Consider the following 14867-nt stretch of genomic DNA (forward strand, 5'->3'; position numbering starts at 1 on the left):
GTTTTGCTGAATACAGCACAAATGATCTGAACTGGACATGTTCCTATTTAGACATTTTATTCTGCTCTTGAGAAGGCAGCCAAGCAAACAATTACACAGAGGGATTAGTATTTGTAGGGTTCAATGAACCCTAAAAGCAGCAGGCGGGGTGCTATGGCTGCACTGACTGTAGCCCTATCCAGGCCGGCTCAGAATGGCTCCTAACTGGCTGTCTACACAGATCAGAAACTGCTTTCTACTTTGAATGCTCTGTACCATTGCTGTCAGCAAATTCAATTTATCATAGAAACTCACTTCTCTAAGGACATTTTTTGTTTTTTGGCTGCAAATAACTGAGGACTTGTTACAAAAAAAAAGACTATTCGGGGAGGAAATGCCATGAGAAAACACCTGTGCTCTCACTCCTGCGTCTATAACATAACACACACAATTTCACACATTAAACCTTTTAAATAAAACTTGAGAATGTAAAACAACTCATCCTCCCTGCTCATTATATAGATATGTATGTGTGAGCTAGCTGTTATCTGCTGCAAATACCAGTAAATGCTGATTGGTACCATCACTGCAGAGTCTCAACAGCCCCTACCACATGCAGAATGTAAGGTCTAGAGATATACGTGTACTTATCTAATAATGATTGGAACAGCTGGACTCCTAAGAAGATACAATATAACACTTCATTTACAATACAAAAGAACACATAATCCATCAAATATATTGAAAATCAGAATATGTAGCAGTAATGGCTATGCATATATCGGTGAAACCCAACAAGTACAACAGTTTACCCTTAACACAAATCGGCTACAAACAAACACATTTCTTAGCACATGTGTGTACAATATCTAAGAACAATACACATATACATACAAATAAGACACAATCACATAACTTCTCCTAAGAGCTATCCCAGGTCTTAGGGCTCATAAGAGGAATACTGAGGAAGAGAAGCTACATACAGCCCAATGTCAGCCAGGATCTGCTTGTATTGCATAGTAAGCATGGATATAATGTAGTTGATTCACTAATAAGTGCAATAATTAGCATGTTGATTGGGAGGGGGGGGGGGGGGGGATATTAAACTTTCGATTTAACTGTACTCTGATAAAATTTGATGTGGGATATGCTCTTATGTTCATCAAATTCACAGCCATCAATAACATCTCATCAGAATGAACTACATAATTTTCTGATTACTATAAATTCTGACAACCATCTGCATTTCATTTACAAGACAACAGGGACAGTGGCTGCAAAGTTATGGTTTACTATCAAAACAAGTGACCTGGTTATGCACTAATGTGTTAAAGGCTAAGTGATACAAAGAGGAGCAAGTGACTTTAATTGCTCTGGGATAACACCACATAGCTGAAAACATATTCAAGACATAATGAAAACATTCTCAATTATCAGCAAAAACAAAAAAAAATTAGTAAGTCAAAAACAGTTGCCTTTAGTAAAGGTTATTACTCAGTCCAATACTGAACAGTGTAAACTTGTACACTCAGCATACAAAATATTATGAGGCCACAGTGTGAATTCATTTGCAATTCATATTTATAAAGTGTGCGCTAATGATCTCTCTAGAGGTAGCCGCAGACATGCACTGATAACCATGTAATGTTTGTTTGGTTTCCTTATACAGGATGTGGGATTGCGATTGAGGTCCCATGTGTCAACACACAATGCATTTTATGGGATTCCGGCCATTGGTACTTTGAATATAGCTTTTCTTTTGTGCCATCCGCACATAAAGACTAATAGCAAATGGAAGGACAGATTTTTTGGCTTTGGTTTTATTATTTTATTATTTAAACACATTAAAACGAACATCAAAACAGCAAATAATTATAAAAAATATGCAAATAAATAAATTACTTCTCAGAATTGCATTACTATGTAATGCCTTTACTTAAAAAAAATTAAACAATGTATAGTAAACAATGAGAGTTTCTCCTGCAGAATAAAATGCAGGACCCGGAAGAGTCAATTAACAGAATTGTGAGTATTGGGGGTCACATCAAGCAAATGCCAGAGGCACTATTCCTTCCTATACATTTATAGTGTGGCTTTTTTCAAACTGAAGGAATGACCTTGTGTGTTAGAAAAATACTTATCTGCAGGTCCTAATATTTACTGCCTAAAGTGAAAAAATCAAATCTAAATACAGCTCTACAATTGTAATTTAAAAACACCCTGAAAAAGGAGGACACGTGTAATCCAGCTTGTTTTCCAGGCAATCCATTCCATTTGCATAATAATAAAAATGGTCTTAGCCATAGGGTCAGGTATCCTGTAATGTCCATTTCTGCAAAAGTAAATTTAGTTGGATACACTGTTTTCCTTTTTAATAGTAGGAATATGGCATGCTATTGATCCTGTCACTGCTAGAAATAGGGTCATAAAGAAAAGTTATACTGGCTTTTATGGTCCTGCTTCTTTGTTGGCTGAAACACTGCATTAAATGTAAAAAAAATCATATTTTTTTCCAGAACAATGGTCTTATTTATAACAAAAGTGTCACATCCCTAAATACAATGTATTTAACAAAAGCACAAAAAAGAAAGCTATTGGGACTTTTCAGAGACCAATTATTTTTAAACCTATAGACAAGTCTTGTTTTAAGAGAAAAACCTAACCAAACTTTATTGAAAACAAATTTTTCAATAAAAGCTGGCAAAAACTGGAATCTTTGCTAGAGACAAATTTGGACCCCTATAACCAACCAGAAGGTCATTGTTGCCCATCATGGATACTTAATATAAGAATTACCAGTTTGGGCTAATTGTTTGCCTGGCTGTTCCTGCTGCCCTCTGATGTGGTTGATGCTAGCACTGTTGTTGGGAACGTCCCACAAATTTTTGCAGCTCATCTCTATTATAGGTCTCATGTTTTTATCCTGAAGATGTGGGTGTAGTTTCCGCGAAACGCATTGAATATCATGGTGGCCAATCTAGTACTGCTTTATTGCCATGAACATCTTGATTTTTTGAATTTGTATATGTACGATTTAAACTACACTTGTATTGTTTTCTCTTTAAAAAAAACACTTGTGCAAAAGTTTAAATGTAATTGGTGTCTGAAATGCCTGAAGTCCCAATAGCTTTCTTTTTTGTTCTTTTGCTGAATAATTTGAAACACTGCATTAGTTGACATCACCTTGCTAGTCTGGATAGCAGAGAAGCAAACTGTAGAAGCGTAAGTAGTTTATTTGTTCTCCTATCAAAACTGTGAGCTTAGGAGCTATCTAACTAGGCTGGCAAATATATCAATATACAAATATTGGTTAATGGAGGCCCACATTTTTTATTCACAATTTTTTAGCAAGTGTTAAACATTTATATATTTTTGTATTTCATTTCCACAGGAGGCTTGAAGACCTCATCAACCAACACTGAAATGTTCCAATAGTTTGGAATTAAGGAACAAAGCCAGTACGCTCTGCCTTATGTTTATGTTTTAATCCTACTGACCAGACTCAAGTGTTCAAAGAACAGTGATTAGTAGAATTCTATTTAAAAAAAAACTTTTCTGTCCTCATCAGAAAAGTTCCAAGAACAATCTTTCTTAATGAAGTAAAAAGGCTGAAGAAATGATGTATTTGGCTTTCAGTAAGATATTCCTCAGCAGAAGCCTTTATATGCACGATCCATCTTGCTGTTGACCTATACTCATGCCCCGTATCTGCCATTAATGCTCAGATGAGAACAGCATTTGATGGTATAGTGCAATTACAAAATGCAAACTTTGTTGCTGCGAACTCCTAAAAATCCAACTTTAATTAGACTCAGTATATCCATCTGCCCAGCACTTACAGCAGTAAAATACTAGAAGCAAAGATATATATAATAAAACAATCTCCATGCTCCAGTTTAATTTAAACCATGATATACAAGCTAAGTGACTGTAGGAAAATATCTGCTGCGTGTTTAGTTATTAAGATGTAGTGTATAGGTCCATGCCCAGAGGGCATTTTTGGTTCTCCAAGCCTACAACAGGTATCATGCTAAAAACAACATAATATGTATAACAGTATTATAAATATAACAGATTATAAAGCTAAAATACTTAGAAATCTTTTAAAAGCCTTCAACCCCCAGAAACCAATAGGCAAAAATATTTGACCTGTATAAATTGTATAATTGTATATTGTATAATATATTACCTGCCAAAGTTTTATACATTATTATAATATTTTATGTTTAAATCCTGCTCCAGATCTTCCAAAGTCTCACCCCTGAACATTATTACCATTATATTATACATTACAAACATTATATTAAGACAAAGCAATACTAATCCTTAAACTGTTTTTTACTAGGGTAATAAAAACTAAGATAAATCTAGCACAAATAATGAAAAATTACCATGTCTGAGTCTGTCTAACCAGACGTTTGGACAGTGCTCGTCCGACGTTGTTCCTGGATCTGTAATACACGTGAACGTCTGCAATACAAGTGAAGGGGAGAGAGCGCAGTGGGGTGCACTCACCTGTTCTCTCTCCTACCCTCTCCATAGAGTAAAATGGCTCTGTATGCACAGCCCTCAATCATGCATCTTTCAGTCTTTTGTCGTTGGAAAGGATCATGAAAGATCCTTTCCAGCAACAAAAGTCTAACGTGTGTACGCAGCCTCATGTTTACAGCATAAGATAATACAACATATACTAGGCAGTTCAGGCTGAGCACATGAGTATCTTATGTTATTATTGTCCCTACCTGGAACAATTTCCTCAGTGAATTTACTTGGTAAAAGTTTACTGAACCCAGAAGGGTCCACGTAGTAGCCAGACAACTGGTATCTTCGGAAGAGGATTTGTAATGGCAGTTCTTGTGTAGGTTTAATTCAAGGTTGCTTCCACATAACTATGTTGTATCATCTGCTGTTAATAAATTTACATTATGGCTATCTTTTTCAAATAATTATCATGCAGACATTGTTATGGCCATTTTACTAAATAATTAATCCAACTAGTATATAATTTAAGATTGAACTATAATGAATTCTTGTAAAACAGGTAAACAGGACTTTTTGGTAGGTTTGTCTCTTTTTCAGTTGATGTGTAGCACCTTTTTGCATAAGGCATGAGTAAAACTTATCATTTTTATTTCCCCAAAACTTTCGGCACAGCTTCAAATGATTTTGGGAAATTTTGTAATTTGTAGCAGGATTGTAGATGATGTGCACTGAGCCCCATAGGACTAAATTTTTTCAGTCCTATAGAGCAGGGGTCCTCAACCCCCTGTCATTAGTGGGCCGTGGCATCTGGCGTTATGACGTCACTCTGGGGGAAGTTTCTTTCCCTTTAAGTGATACACGGCTCCCCACACATGTGCAGTCTGGAGTCTGTAGATCTAGTGGTCTGCAAGCTCCAAAAGGTTGGGGACCACTGCTATAGAGGCACTGAGGTATATGTGTGGACCTAATATACCTCCTCCATGTTTTTCTTGCTCACAATATTTAGAAAAAAATAATTCCCTCTTTCTAGAGTGAAGTAAGTAAACTTTACAAAAGCACCAGTCTGGCTAGGTATGTAGAGATTGGCAGCTATGGGACCACAAGCAGACCACAGCTGGTATGTGGATTTATTACATTTAAATTTAGAATAAACACAGTTTAATAAATAAAACAGATTTCTGTCGATATAAATGGCTGAATAATAAAATATCCCAATAATAAAAAAAGAATCCCATAAAATCAATGAACAGTCACATCTGTTTTAGTTCTTTGCAAACCTTGCAAGCTAGAAAAGAGAGTTTAAAATGTCTGTATTAATACAAGTTTGTAGACACAAAATTGGCTACACAGACTAGACAGCAGAAGCTTAAAATATAATTAGAGGATTTATGCCTTTTTCTAAAATGTGGCTTTAGAAGACTCATCTCAGTATCATCATCAGTATAATTATTGTTTAGGGTGTTTTATTTCACATCGGTCTGTTTTTGGTAAGAGATATATTTTTTGCACCTTCTACATTGTCTTTAAAAGTAAATATATATACTGTATATACCTGTATATAGTATTCAGTCGTCTTTATTCCATAGCCTGAGCAATGCAACGTCAAGTAGACCAACACAGATGGAGAAAGAAGTATCTTTTTTCACTTTATTTAAACCTGTCACCATACTAACCTGTGAATCTTTCATGACTACCTGATCGTATGTAATTAAGGGTACCTATACATTCTTCATATTTGTTATAAAAGTCTTCTCAGTCATTATAAAACTGCGCTGCCAAGGACAAGGAGTGTGCATTCAAGCAGGCTGGTTTAGTTTCTGGCCTTGGTGATCCCACCTCCTTCAAACACCCCATAAATCCTTGTTTAATCTGACAGACAGGATATTTCTGACAGTTCCCTTTTAGTGCTTCCATACTAAACTGGCTATACAGATTGCTAAGTAGTATAAAAGAGTCTTGACAGAGAGTAATGTATACTTGGTCAAAGATATTCTCTCTGCCTGTCAACACAACTGATTTGTGCTTCAAATTGTGGTATGTAGATGTGCATGTCAGAGTTTAGAAAGGTGAACTCCGGCTGGGAATTTGAGGTTTGCATTAAAACAGTCTAAGGTTTAGGAATCCTAGGGACAGTTTTATAAAACATATGAATGTGTGCTGGGATCTTTACATACCTTCTATTATGTTGCTATTAAACAGAAATGGGTCTATGTTACTAATAGGTTCACTTTAGGGTTTGGCAGTGCCCATAAAGACTGATGTGAATGACCTTGTTATGGTCTAATTGTCTTGCAGCTCTGATATAGAAGAAGCATTTGAAGGAGGACTACCATCTTGCTTTAATGTCATGGGCACAAGGTAAGGGCATATTGTAACAGATCAATAGCAGGATGAAGAGAAGACCACACAATGGCATTCAATGTTGATGCAGAGAGACCATACCAAAGATTACACAGACACTCTTTGGTTTGTGATAGCTTTGTATAGTTCACTTCAACTGCATTGCATAACCTTACTCTGTAGAAAAGCTTGTAAAACTGATTTTTTGTTAATGGGATTCAATCTTCTCAAAATTCACCCCTAATAGTTTATACTCTACTCCAGGGTTGTCCACCACCCATCATCATATTTCCCCACCAGACAGCAGTATATTTCATATAGTAAAACAAAAAATGACTTGGTTTATATGAAAATGTGGGCCCATACTGACCCTCATGGGCTAAAGTTGGACTCGCCTACTACAGATGAATTCACGCAATTAAGGAACCCCTACTGCTAAATTATCTAAAAAAAATCACGATTGGGATGTTCAGCACATGAACACATACACCGAAAAGCAGATACACTAATTTTTAAACATTTTCTCCTTGCTGTATGCAATTCATAAAGTTTTATTTAGGAGGATAGAAATTTGTGTCATACACATATATGCCTAAAAAAAGACACTAGGTTTAAATGCACTGCAGTATTTTTGATGTCAGCTTTCATTAAGGCTACTTTTTTTGTCATTGACCTGAACTTTCTGAGATTTTACCACTATTTATTTAGAAACATACTACAGACCTGCCACGAACCTCACTGGAGTAGTTAAGACTGGGTAGTTAAGCTGTGATTTCCGTCTTTGCCGTAATAGCAAGAGCCAAATTCCAACAACCTTGCTAAAACAGTAAGGAAGGTGGTCAGTTCTATTTAAAGTTCAACTCTAGAGTCACTGTTTAAAGATGAATCACTTACCTTGTACCCTAGTGGTTTTGGAAAAGTTGCTTTTTTAATGGCCTGGCCATCATTGACATGTCTCCTGTAGTTCTCTGCACTACTGGGGGTGGCACCACACCTCCTGTATGTGAGTAATGTCAGAGCTGTCAATCATAGATCACTCAGTGAACAACGTAAGTACTGCATATCTCTCCTGTAGTCCTAATCAGAGCACATCACTATGACACTGTCAGAGCCAATAAACTCTTCTTGCTAGCTGAGCCCAAAATGAAAGGACAAGGCAAATTTGCATTCAAAAATTAAAGGTTTTATCATAGTAGGACAGCGCTATTTTGAAATACAGAACCACAGATTCTGAAATTTCATTTTGAAATATTAGAGAATGTAGTAATGAAATTGAGACTTAGTGGGGGCAGATACAGGAGATTTGGTGGGAAAATCAAACCACAAAAAACTCTGAAAAGGGGCCCAGTTGCACAATTTTTTCAATAAGTATTCACCCATAACTGAGAAATCAGTTCTGGTTGAATTGGCTGGTAAATAAGTTCAAAATTCCTATAACAAATGCATAAACTAGCAAAAAATAGCCTTTTAGCATACAGAAACAGAAAGCATTTTGCTCAAGCTGTGCACACATTGTGCCAATCGTCCCAGTATATTTTATTAAGGTATGATTAAGCTGCCATTTGTTTTGTATTTGATTTATTCCTAAGCTTTTCACATTTTGACAAGAAAACACCTTATTAAACTTTACCACGATTTTTCATTGCCTTCAGGCTGCAGTTTTACTCCTACTCTCTATACACAGCTTTATAATGCCCAGAGGTTTTATTTGAGAGAGGCGTTGCTTGCAGCTAATCCCTCTCCATAATTTCCCTTAATATTATGGTATTTTCCAGGATCCTTGGATTTAGAGTTTAATACTGTGAATGGTTACCTAGGCAGAGCATGAATGGGATGATGGTTGAAGGCTGTATGTGCAGACATGAACACAAACGGGGAGTAAGTTAAAAGGAAGGCGGAGGAGAAAGACGACAGTATCCCCAGGAGAGCCCCATCTGTGAACACTTCACCACTCCCCAACGAATGGAGCTCTGCGTGGGCACAGGTGGATCCCAGTCTCCTGCTGGAGCAGAGCGTACTGCGTAGCCTGAAAGAAGACTTTTCATTACTGCTTGCTGTTTAGATTGGAAAACAGCCATCTCAAACATTTGCAGGTGGCTTGGCCATACTTTGACACTTAAATATTTGAGGCCGTGATAAAATCAGAATATTACTACAATATGGCGCTATACAAAGTGTAATGTGCAATCCTTAATATGAAATGTATGTTAAAAGAGCCATTCCCTGGAGACTACTAAGAAATTCACATTTGAAATTAGTATACTACTTATTCCCAAATGTTTTGGTTTTAATGTGTTTTGGGAGGGAATGGAAATGAAAGCAAGTCCATCCAAGTTCTTTTGCCTTTCATGCTCATGTTACAACTGTTTCGAGGCATATATTTTCAAAAGGCTCACATTTTTTATTTTTGCTTATCCTCCTATGGCAAATAGGAAAACTCATAAGTCTCTCAAATTCATAATCCTGTTTGTAACAGCTCCGACAGAGTCAAGGGAAAATAAAGGAAATGTTGACATCATATGCGCTGATGCTATCAAGAAGCACTTTGATACCCATCAATGCCTTCTCTTCAGTTTTGAATACCTCCATTCCAGCATGGAAAGCATATACAAAAATAAGATGTCATGTGATTGGAGATGAGAGCAGGGGTAAATATTACATCTGACAGTCCTTCAGCTGATAGTATCTGCAATTTGTTTTCCTGATATACATTTACAGCAGGGATACAGAGATTTATGATTAGGTTTCCGAAACATTTACTACTAAAACACATGTCAAACTCAAACAAACATAGCATCTATGCATAAAAATGGGAAAAAATGTCCAAATAGGACATATTATTGAATATCAACAATGGGCAACAATATTCTTAAAATTGAACAGAGCTTTATATTCTATAATATATATATAGACATCAACAAGTGTTTGTAGGTATACAAATTGTTGGTGATCAGTATCCAAAAGAGGCAACAATGTGAGTAACTGTGATAGAACTGAAAACTTTCCCATATCCTAGGTCTAACACACATAACCATGTAAAGGATTTTTCAAAATTACCCATAAAATGTACATACTTAATAATGCAGAATTGTGCAGGTCTTGGTCTAGACATGCCATAGACAGAACCCAGAATGGCAGCCTGGCATGGTTCACCCAACATTGGTGAAAACAACGTGTTGACCAATGCTTCCTGGTTGTTTATGAAATGGTAGACAAGTACCTACTTGTATCAGAATAAAGTAAGTTTTGTGCCAAAATGGCACTCTTTAACCACAGGAATTGTAACATACAAAATAATTATGCTGACAGCACTAGCGTATTCATCTACTTAAGACATTCAGCATTGAAAAAACAGTTGAATCACACTACCTTCCACAGCAACTCTGAAACTAAAAACGGGTGTAGAGTTTAACACAGGTCCTATGACTCCATGTCAAATATAAACCTTTATTGATCTCAGGTGAACCCAGATGATCACAGAACAGGCACCCACTAGTAGACCTTAAACTCCTTAAGCACAGAGTGAAACACATTTTAGTGTGTCTGTTGTGTGTTTACCAGGGACATACAGAATATTGAGTTTGACATGGATACACAATATGCCGCCTGTCATTTTTTATGTGGCATGACATTCTTAATTTTAAATTGTATTCTACTCCTTCCAACAACAAAAATTGCTAAGCCAAAGAACAAATAAAACACCCAACACTAGGACAACACTAACATCATGCATAGTTAAGATTTCCCTTTTTTCCTAATTTAGATATTAGACGTGTTAACTTGTTCCAACATACAGCATCCTTAATGAGTGGTTGATCTGATTGTTAACATTTTAACATTAAGCCAATAATTATAAATCTTTACTAATAGACAACAAACAAAAAAGTCCTAATATCTTGTGACAAAACAAATGCAACCATGAAATCAACAACAAAGACGTGCTCAATTTGAGCATATTCCAATGAAAAACAAACCAGTGCCAATCATCTTTCTGTTAAATTGTGAATTATCAATAATGAAAACAAACATTAGCAAGAATAGTCATCCTACCCAATCTGGCGATTTGTGGAGGGTGCTTGGGTGATGACAGAGCTGGACTGTGGAGATGGCATTGCTTGTTGAATTACAACGCTGGTGTCATGATTTGGCATTCTTGAATTAGGTAGCTGGTGTGACACAGGTCCTGTCATTCCTCCATGCAGGGTGATATTCTGCAATCAGAAAAAAATAGAATTTCTTAAATTGCGTCAAGTGAAAAACTAGAAGCAAGTATGTTTGTTGCTCATGACCCTTATAGGTTGTCTCCTTGAGAAGCAGCCAGATCACCAAATGGAAAAAAAAAGATTTTTGGACTTGCCTAGAGACTGGGTGAGGGAGACTAGGTGCCAAGCAATGACTGATTCATCCAGTAAGGGTGTATCTGTGCTGGCAAAGTAAAATGTCACTGATTCATTCTTAAATTATTCCAAAATCATGTTGGGAAGCTCTTTCATTGGCATTTTGGTTTTCTCACTGGTGACAGATTTTTTTGGCCACATAACAGTATAATAATAAAGAGGGGGATTTGACATTCCCTCCCTGATGGAACATCAATCATTAATATTGAAACACATGGTCCTGGAAGATTCTCCAGCAGGGAATGTTTGAGGGAATATCTGATTCTCTGCTTTATAAACAGAGCCCTATCTGTTCACATTCAGATTATGTTGTACTGCTTTAGACAATGTGCAGCTTTCGTGCCTTTTTGGTCATGTGCAGCTTTTGGGTTTTTTTTATTTGTACCCGTAATATTAACCTCTTTACAGAAACATTATAATTCATATAATTATAATGCCTGGTCTAGACATGGGCTTCAGTAAATTGAATTCAATATCTAGAATCCAAAACAGTGGTATTAATCCATTAGGTTTGCGTAAATGCCTATAGATTTTGATAGAAAGCAATGGAGTTAATTTATGGTATCTTGAGCAAAGACATTTTTTAAAGGTTAAAGATGAAATGAAAACAAACTATAACATTTTTAATATATCATTTAGTTTGAAAGATAATATTGTAAAAGATTTAGGTCAAGTTAGCATCAGATATATTTTCTGGTGCACAGTAAACTGATAACATCCTCTCAGTTGAGGCAAAGGGCCTCATTTATTTGAGCTTTCCAAGGCTGGAGTGGATACACTTTTATCAGTGAAGCTGGGTAATCCAGCAAACCTGAAATGGATCTGCTCCAGGATTGAAAACATTTGCTGACAAATACCAAAAGACATTTTAAAAAATTCATTTCAGGTTTGCTGGATCACCCAGCTTCACTGATGAAAGTGTATACTCTCCAGCCTTGGAGAACTTTAATAAATCAGGTCCATAGTGTTTTGCCTACAACTGAAGAACTATGTTTTAAAGTACATATGCTTTGGAAAATTATTTTGTTACTGCATATGGCTGCAAGTAACTGGCTCCCTTCCCTTTGTTGCCTTTCACTTTGTAAAGCTATGTACACACGTCCAATGCTTCCCCTCCGACAATCGGCTCAGGGCCGATATCGGACGAGAATCTGGGGTGTGTACAGCGCCCGTCGTCCCTTGACCGAACGACCGTCCTGGCGGATCCACCCACTTAGAATGGAGGACCAATGATCCTAATGGAAGTGAAGGGGGAGAGCGTGCAGTGGGGTGCCGCTCTGTCGTTCTCCCCCTCCCCTCTCCACAGAGCAGAACGGTGCTGTATGTACAGCCCTCGTTCATGCATGGTGCAGTCCTTAGTCGTTGGAAAGGATTGTTAAAGATCCTTTCCAATGACAATTATTGCACGTGTGTAGCCAGCTTTAGAATTATCATTATTTTAATTTTAATCTTTATTCACATATTTAAAACATTAACATTCAAAGAATGGATGTCATTTTTTTTAACAAAGTTGTGACCGATTATCCTTTAGTTACTAAGCCTTTCTTTATTAGTTACATTCTGCAATGCTCAAAATAAGAGAGAGAAAGACATGGAGAAAAGAATACCTACAGTAGAGGATGAACATCAATCACTACAATTGAATCACACCTGGAAGATTCTCCAGTAAAAAAGGAAAAAAAAGGGGAAAAATAAGCAACTAACAAGTAAAGGGGAGATGGTTTCTACAATTGCTCAACTATACCAGAGCTGTATGCAGATCCTAGGTCCATTTAGCAGTGTGCAGAGCAGTATTGGTCCCACTCAGACAGTATCGCCTCATGTTTATCCACAAATCTCTTACTTTTAAGCAAAGTGGTTCACAATGGAAAAGCAAGACAGCTTCAATATTAAAATACTGATCAGTTTCCAGAGTAATATGAATCCCTCATAGCACTCAGGTGACAAGGAGTTCACATTGCTCTCTTTCTGGTAAAGCTGTTTTTTCCTTGGATTTTATGTCTCGATTTTGCACTAAAACGTTAAAACATTGCTGGAAAACAATATTTGTTTATATGATCTGTGGTCCCTAAAGAGATAGGACCCAGTGCTGGAATGCTTCAAGTGCAGCAACATGACATAAGGTTTCTGTTTGGTCCCTCAGCTGTCAATGCTTTGTCTGCTTATGAAAAATGGACACTTAGGTCTATTTCCTCTTCTGCATCCCAGTCACTATAGGCGTGCCATTTTTTTTACAGTTTTGTTTTTTCCAAAACTGTTTCAAAAATAATCTTGGCTTGTTTCTAGTTTTTGTGTGAAGTAGTTTTTTACATAATATATAGGTGATGTGGAATGTAAATGATTTTGGACACCAATATTTAAAGTGTTTATGTTAGAATCAGATCATACATTTGTTTTGTAAGTTGTGTAATTAAGGTCTTTTGTTGATGGTTTTTTGACTTGTGTCAAAAGTATCATATAAATGTTCATTTGATGGTCTTCTAGGATCATTTAAAATTCACTGACACCTGCTCCTGACTTGCATTTGGCATTCCTTGGATTTTGCATTTCCATAGACTTGTATAGGAACATAAAACCCACTTGAAATGAACACAAGCCTGTTAACAGAGTCCCTAAGATATTTTTAAAATAGTTTTTATTCTATTACAAAGATACCCTTGCTAAAACAAGGATATATGTAGTTGCATTCAAAGCATACATTTGTGTGGACATTCAACTATTGTAAACCTACTCTATCACTGTAAACATACCCTTTCCAAACTGTATGGTTCTTTTATTTGTGAGCGGGTTCAAAGACAGTAATTGATAGAAAATTGCCTCTTGTATGGCAAAGACATAAGGTAAGGCTGGGTTTACCTCTATTGCATCCAGCAAAACTATAATACTAGTTTTAGATGCACTGATCTTTTAATTGCTAATTTTATAGGAAGGTGAGAGTCAAAAAACTATAGAACCTCATAAGTAGAAAGTTACAGAATGGAACTATTAATAGCAACCAGGCTGTATATTCAACACATTGATTTCAAACATTTGTTTTACGATTTAAGATATATTTAACACCTCCAAAGGCGTAAGACTCAAAGCTGTACCTGAACAGCATTAAACCAGTTGCACAAAGTAAAATAAATATGGCTTTCAGTGTGGATGTCTTATGGGCTTCAAAAAGTCTGGATTCAAATTGGAGTATTTGGAATAAAAGTTCAAAGTGACAGTATGAGAAATGACAGACCTAAAAAAATTGCAAACTTGCAGTAACAGACATAAGGAATGATTTCCGTATACTTTATATAGCAGAGTGTGTAAGTAGTATTCCTAATAAAAATAGATTAATGCCAAGCAAACTCTTCACTTTGCTATTGGTACTGAACAGGTCACAGCACAATGCTTAGATTTACATTTAGATGCCTTCTTCAGAGTTTAGGTGCCCTAAATCCAGTAGCCCTGAAAAATGCAAATATTGAAACTTCCTGTTAAAACTTGGACTGTCCCCTTATACCTCCAGCGTGTTATTATTGGCCCATAACAATGATGATATTGGGCCTTACTAGCCAATAGGCTGGAGCAGGACATGATAGCAGCCTGGCTAGCCCTCAATAATATCAGGAAGTGTTGAAATCCTTATATAAAAGTTTTATTTTCATTATTTATTAAGGTTTGTACCAAAAACAA

The 14867-nt window shown here is 36.4% G+C and overlaps 1 protein-coding gene across 3 annotated transcripts in view; it reads right to left on the reverse strand.

Moving 5' to 3' along the window:
• CREB5 (cAMP responsive element binding protein 5) overlaps window positions 1-14867 on the reverse strand; it is a 257480-nt gene that overhangs the window by 162799 nt on the left and 79814 nt on the right. For all 3 annotated transcript variants that reach the window (XM_072412475.1, XM_072412473.1, XM_072412476.1), the window contains exon 5: window positions 10852-11012. In XM_072412475.1, the coding sequence (XP_072268576.1) occupies window positions 10852-11012 (161 nt within the window). The remainder of the gene's footprint in view (window positions 1-10851; window positions 11013-14867) is intronic.

This window comes from Pyxicephalus adspersus, chromosome 5 (genome assembly GCF_032062135.1).
Source record: "Pyxicephalus adspersus chromosome 5, UCB_Pads_2.0, whole genome shotgun sequence".
In the NCBI taxonomy this organism is placed as follows: Eukaryota; Metazoa; Chordata; class Amphibia; order Anura; family Pyxicephalidae; genus Pyxicephalus; species Pyxicephalus adspersus.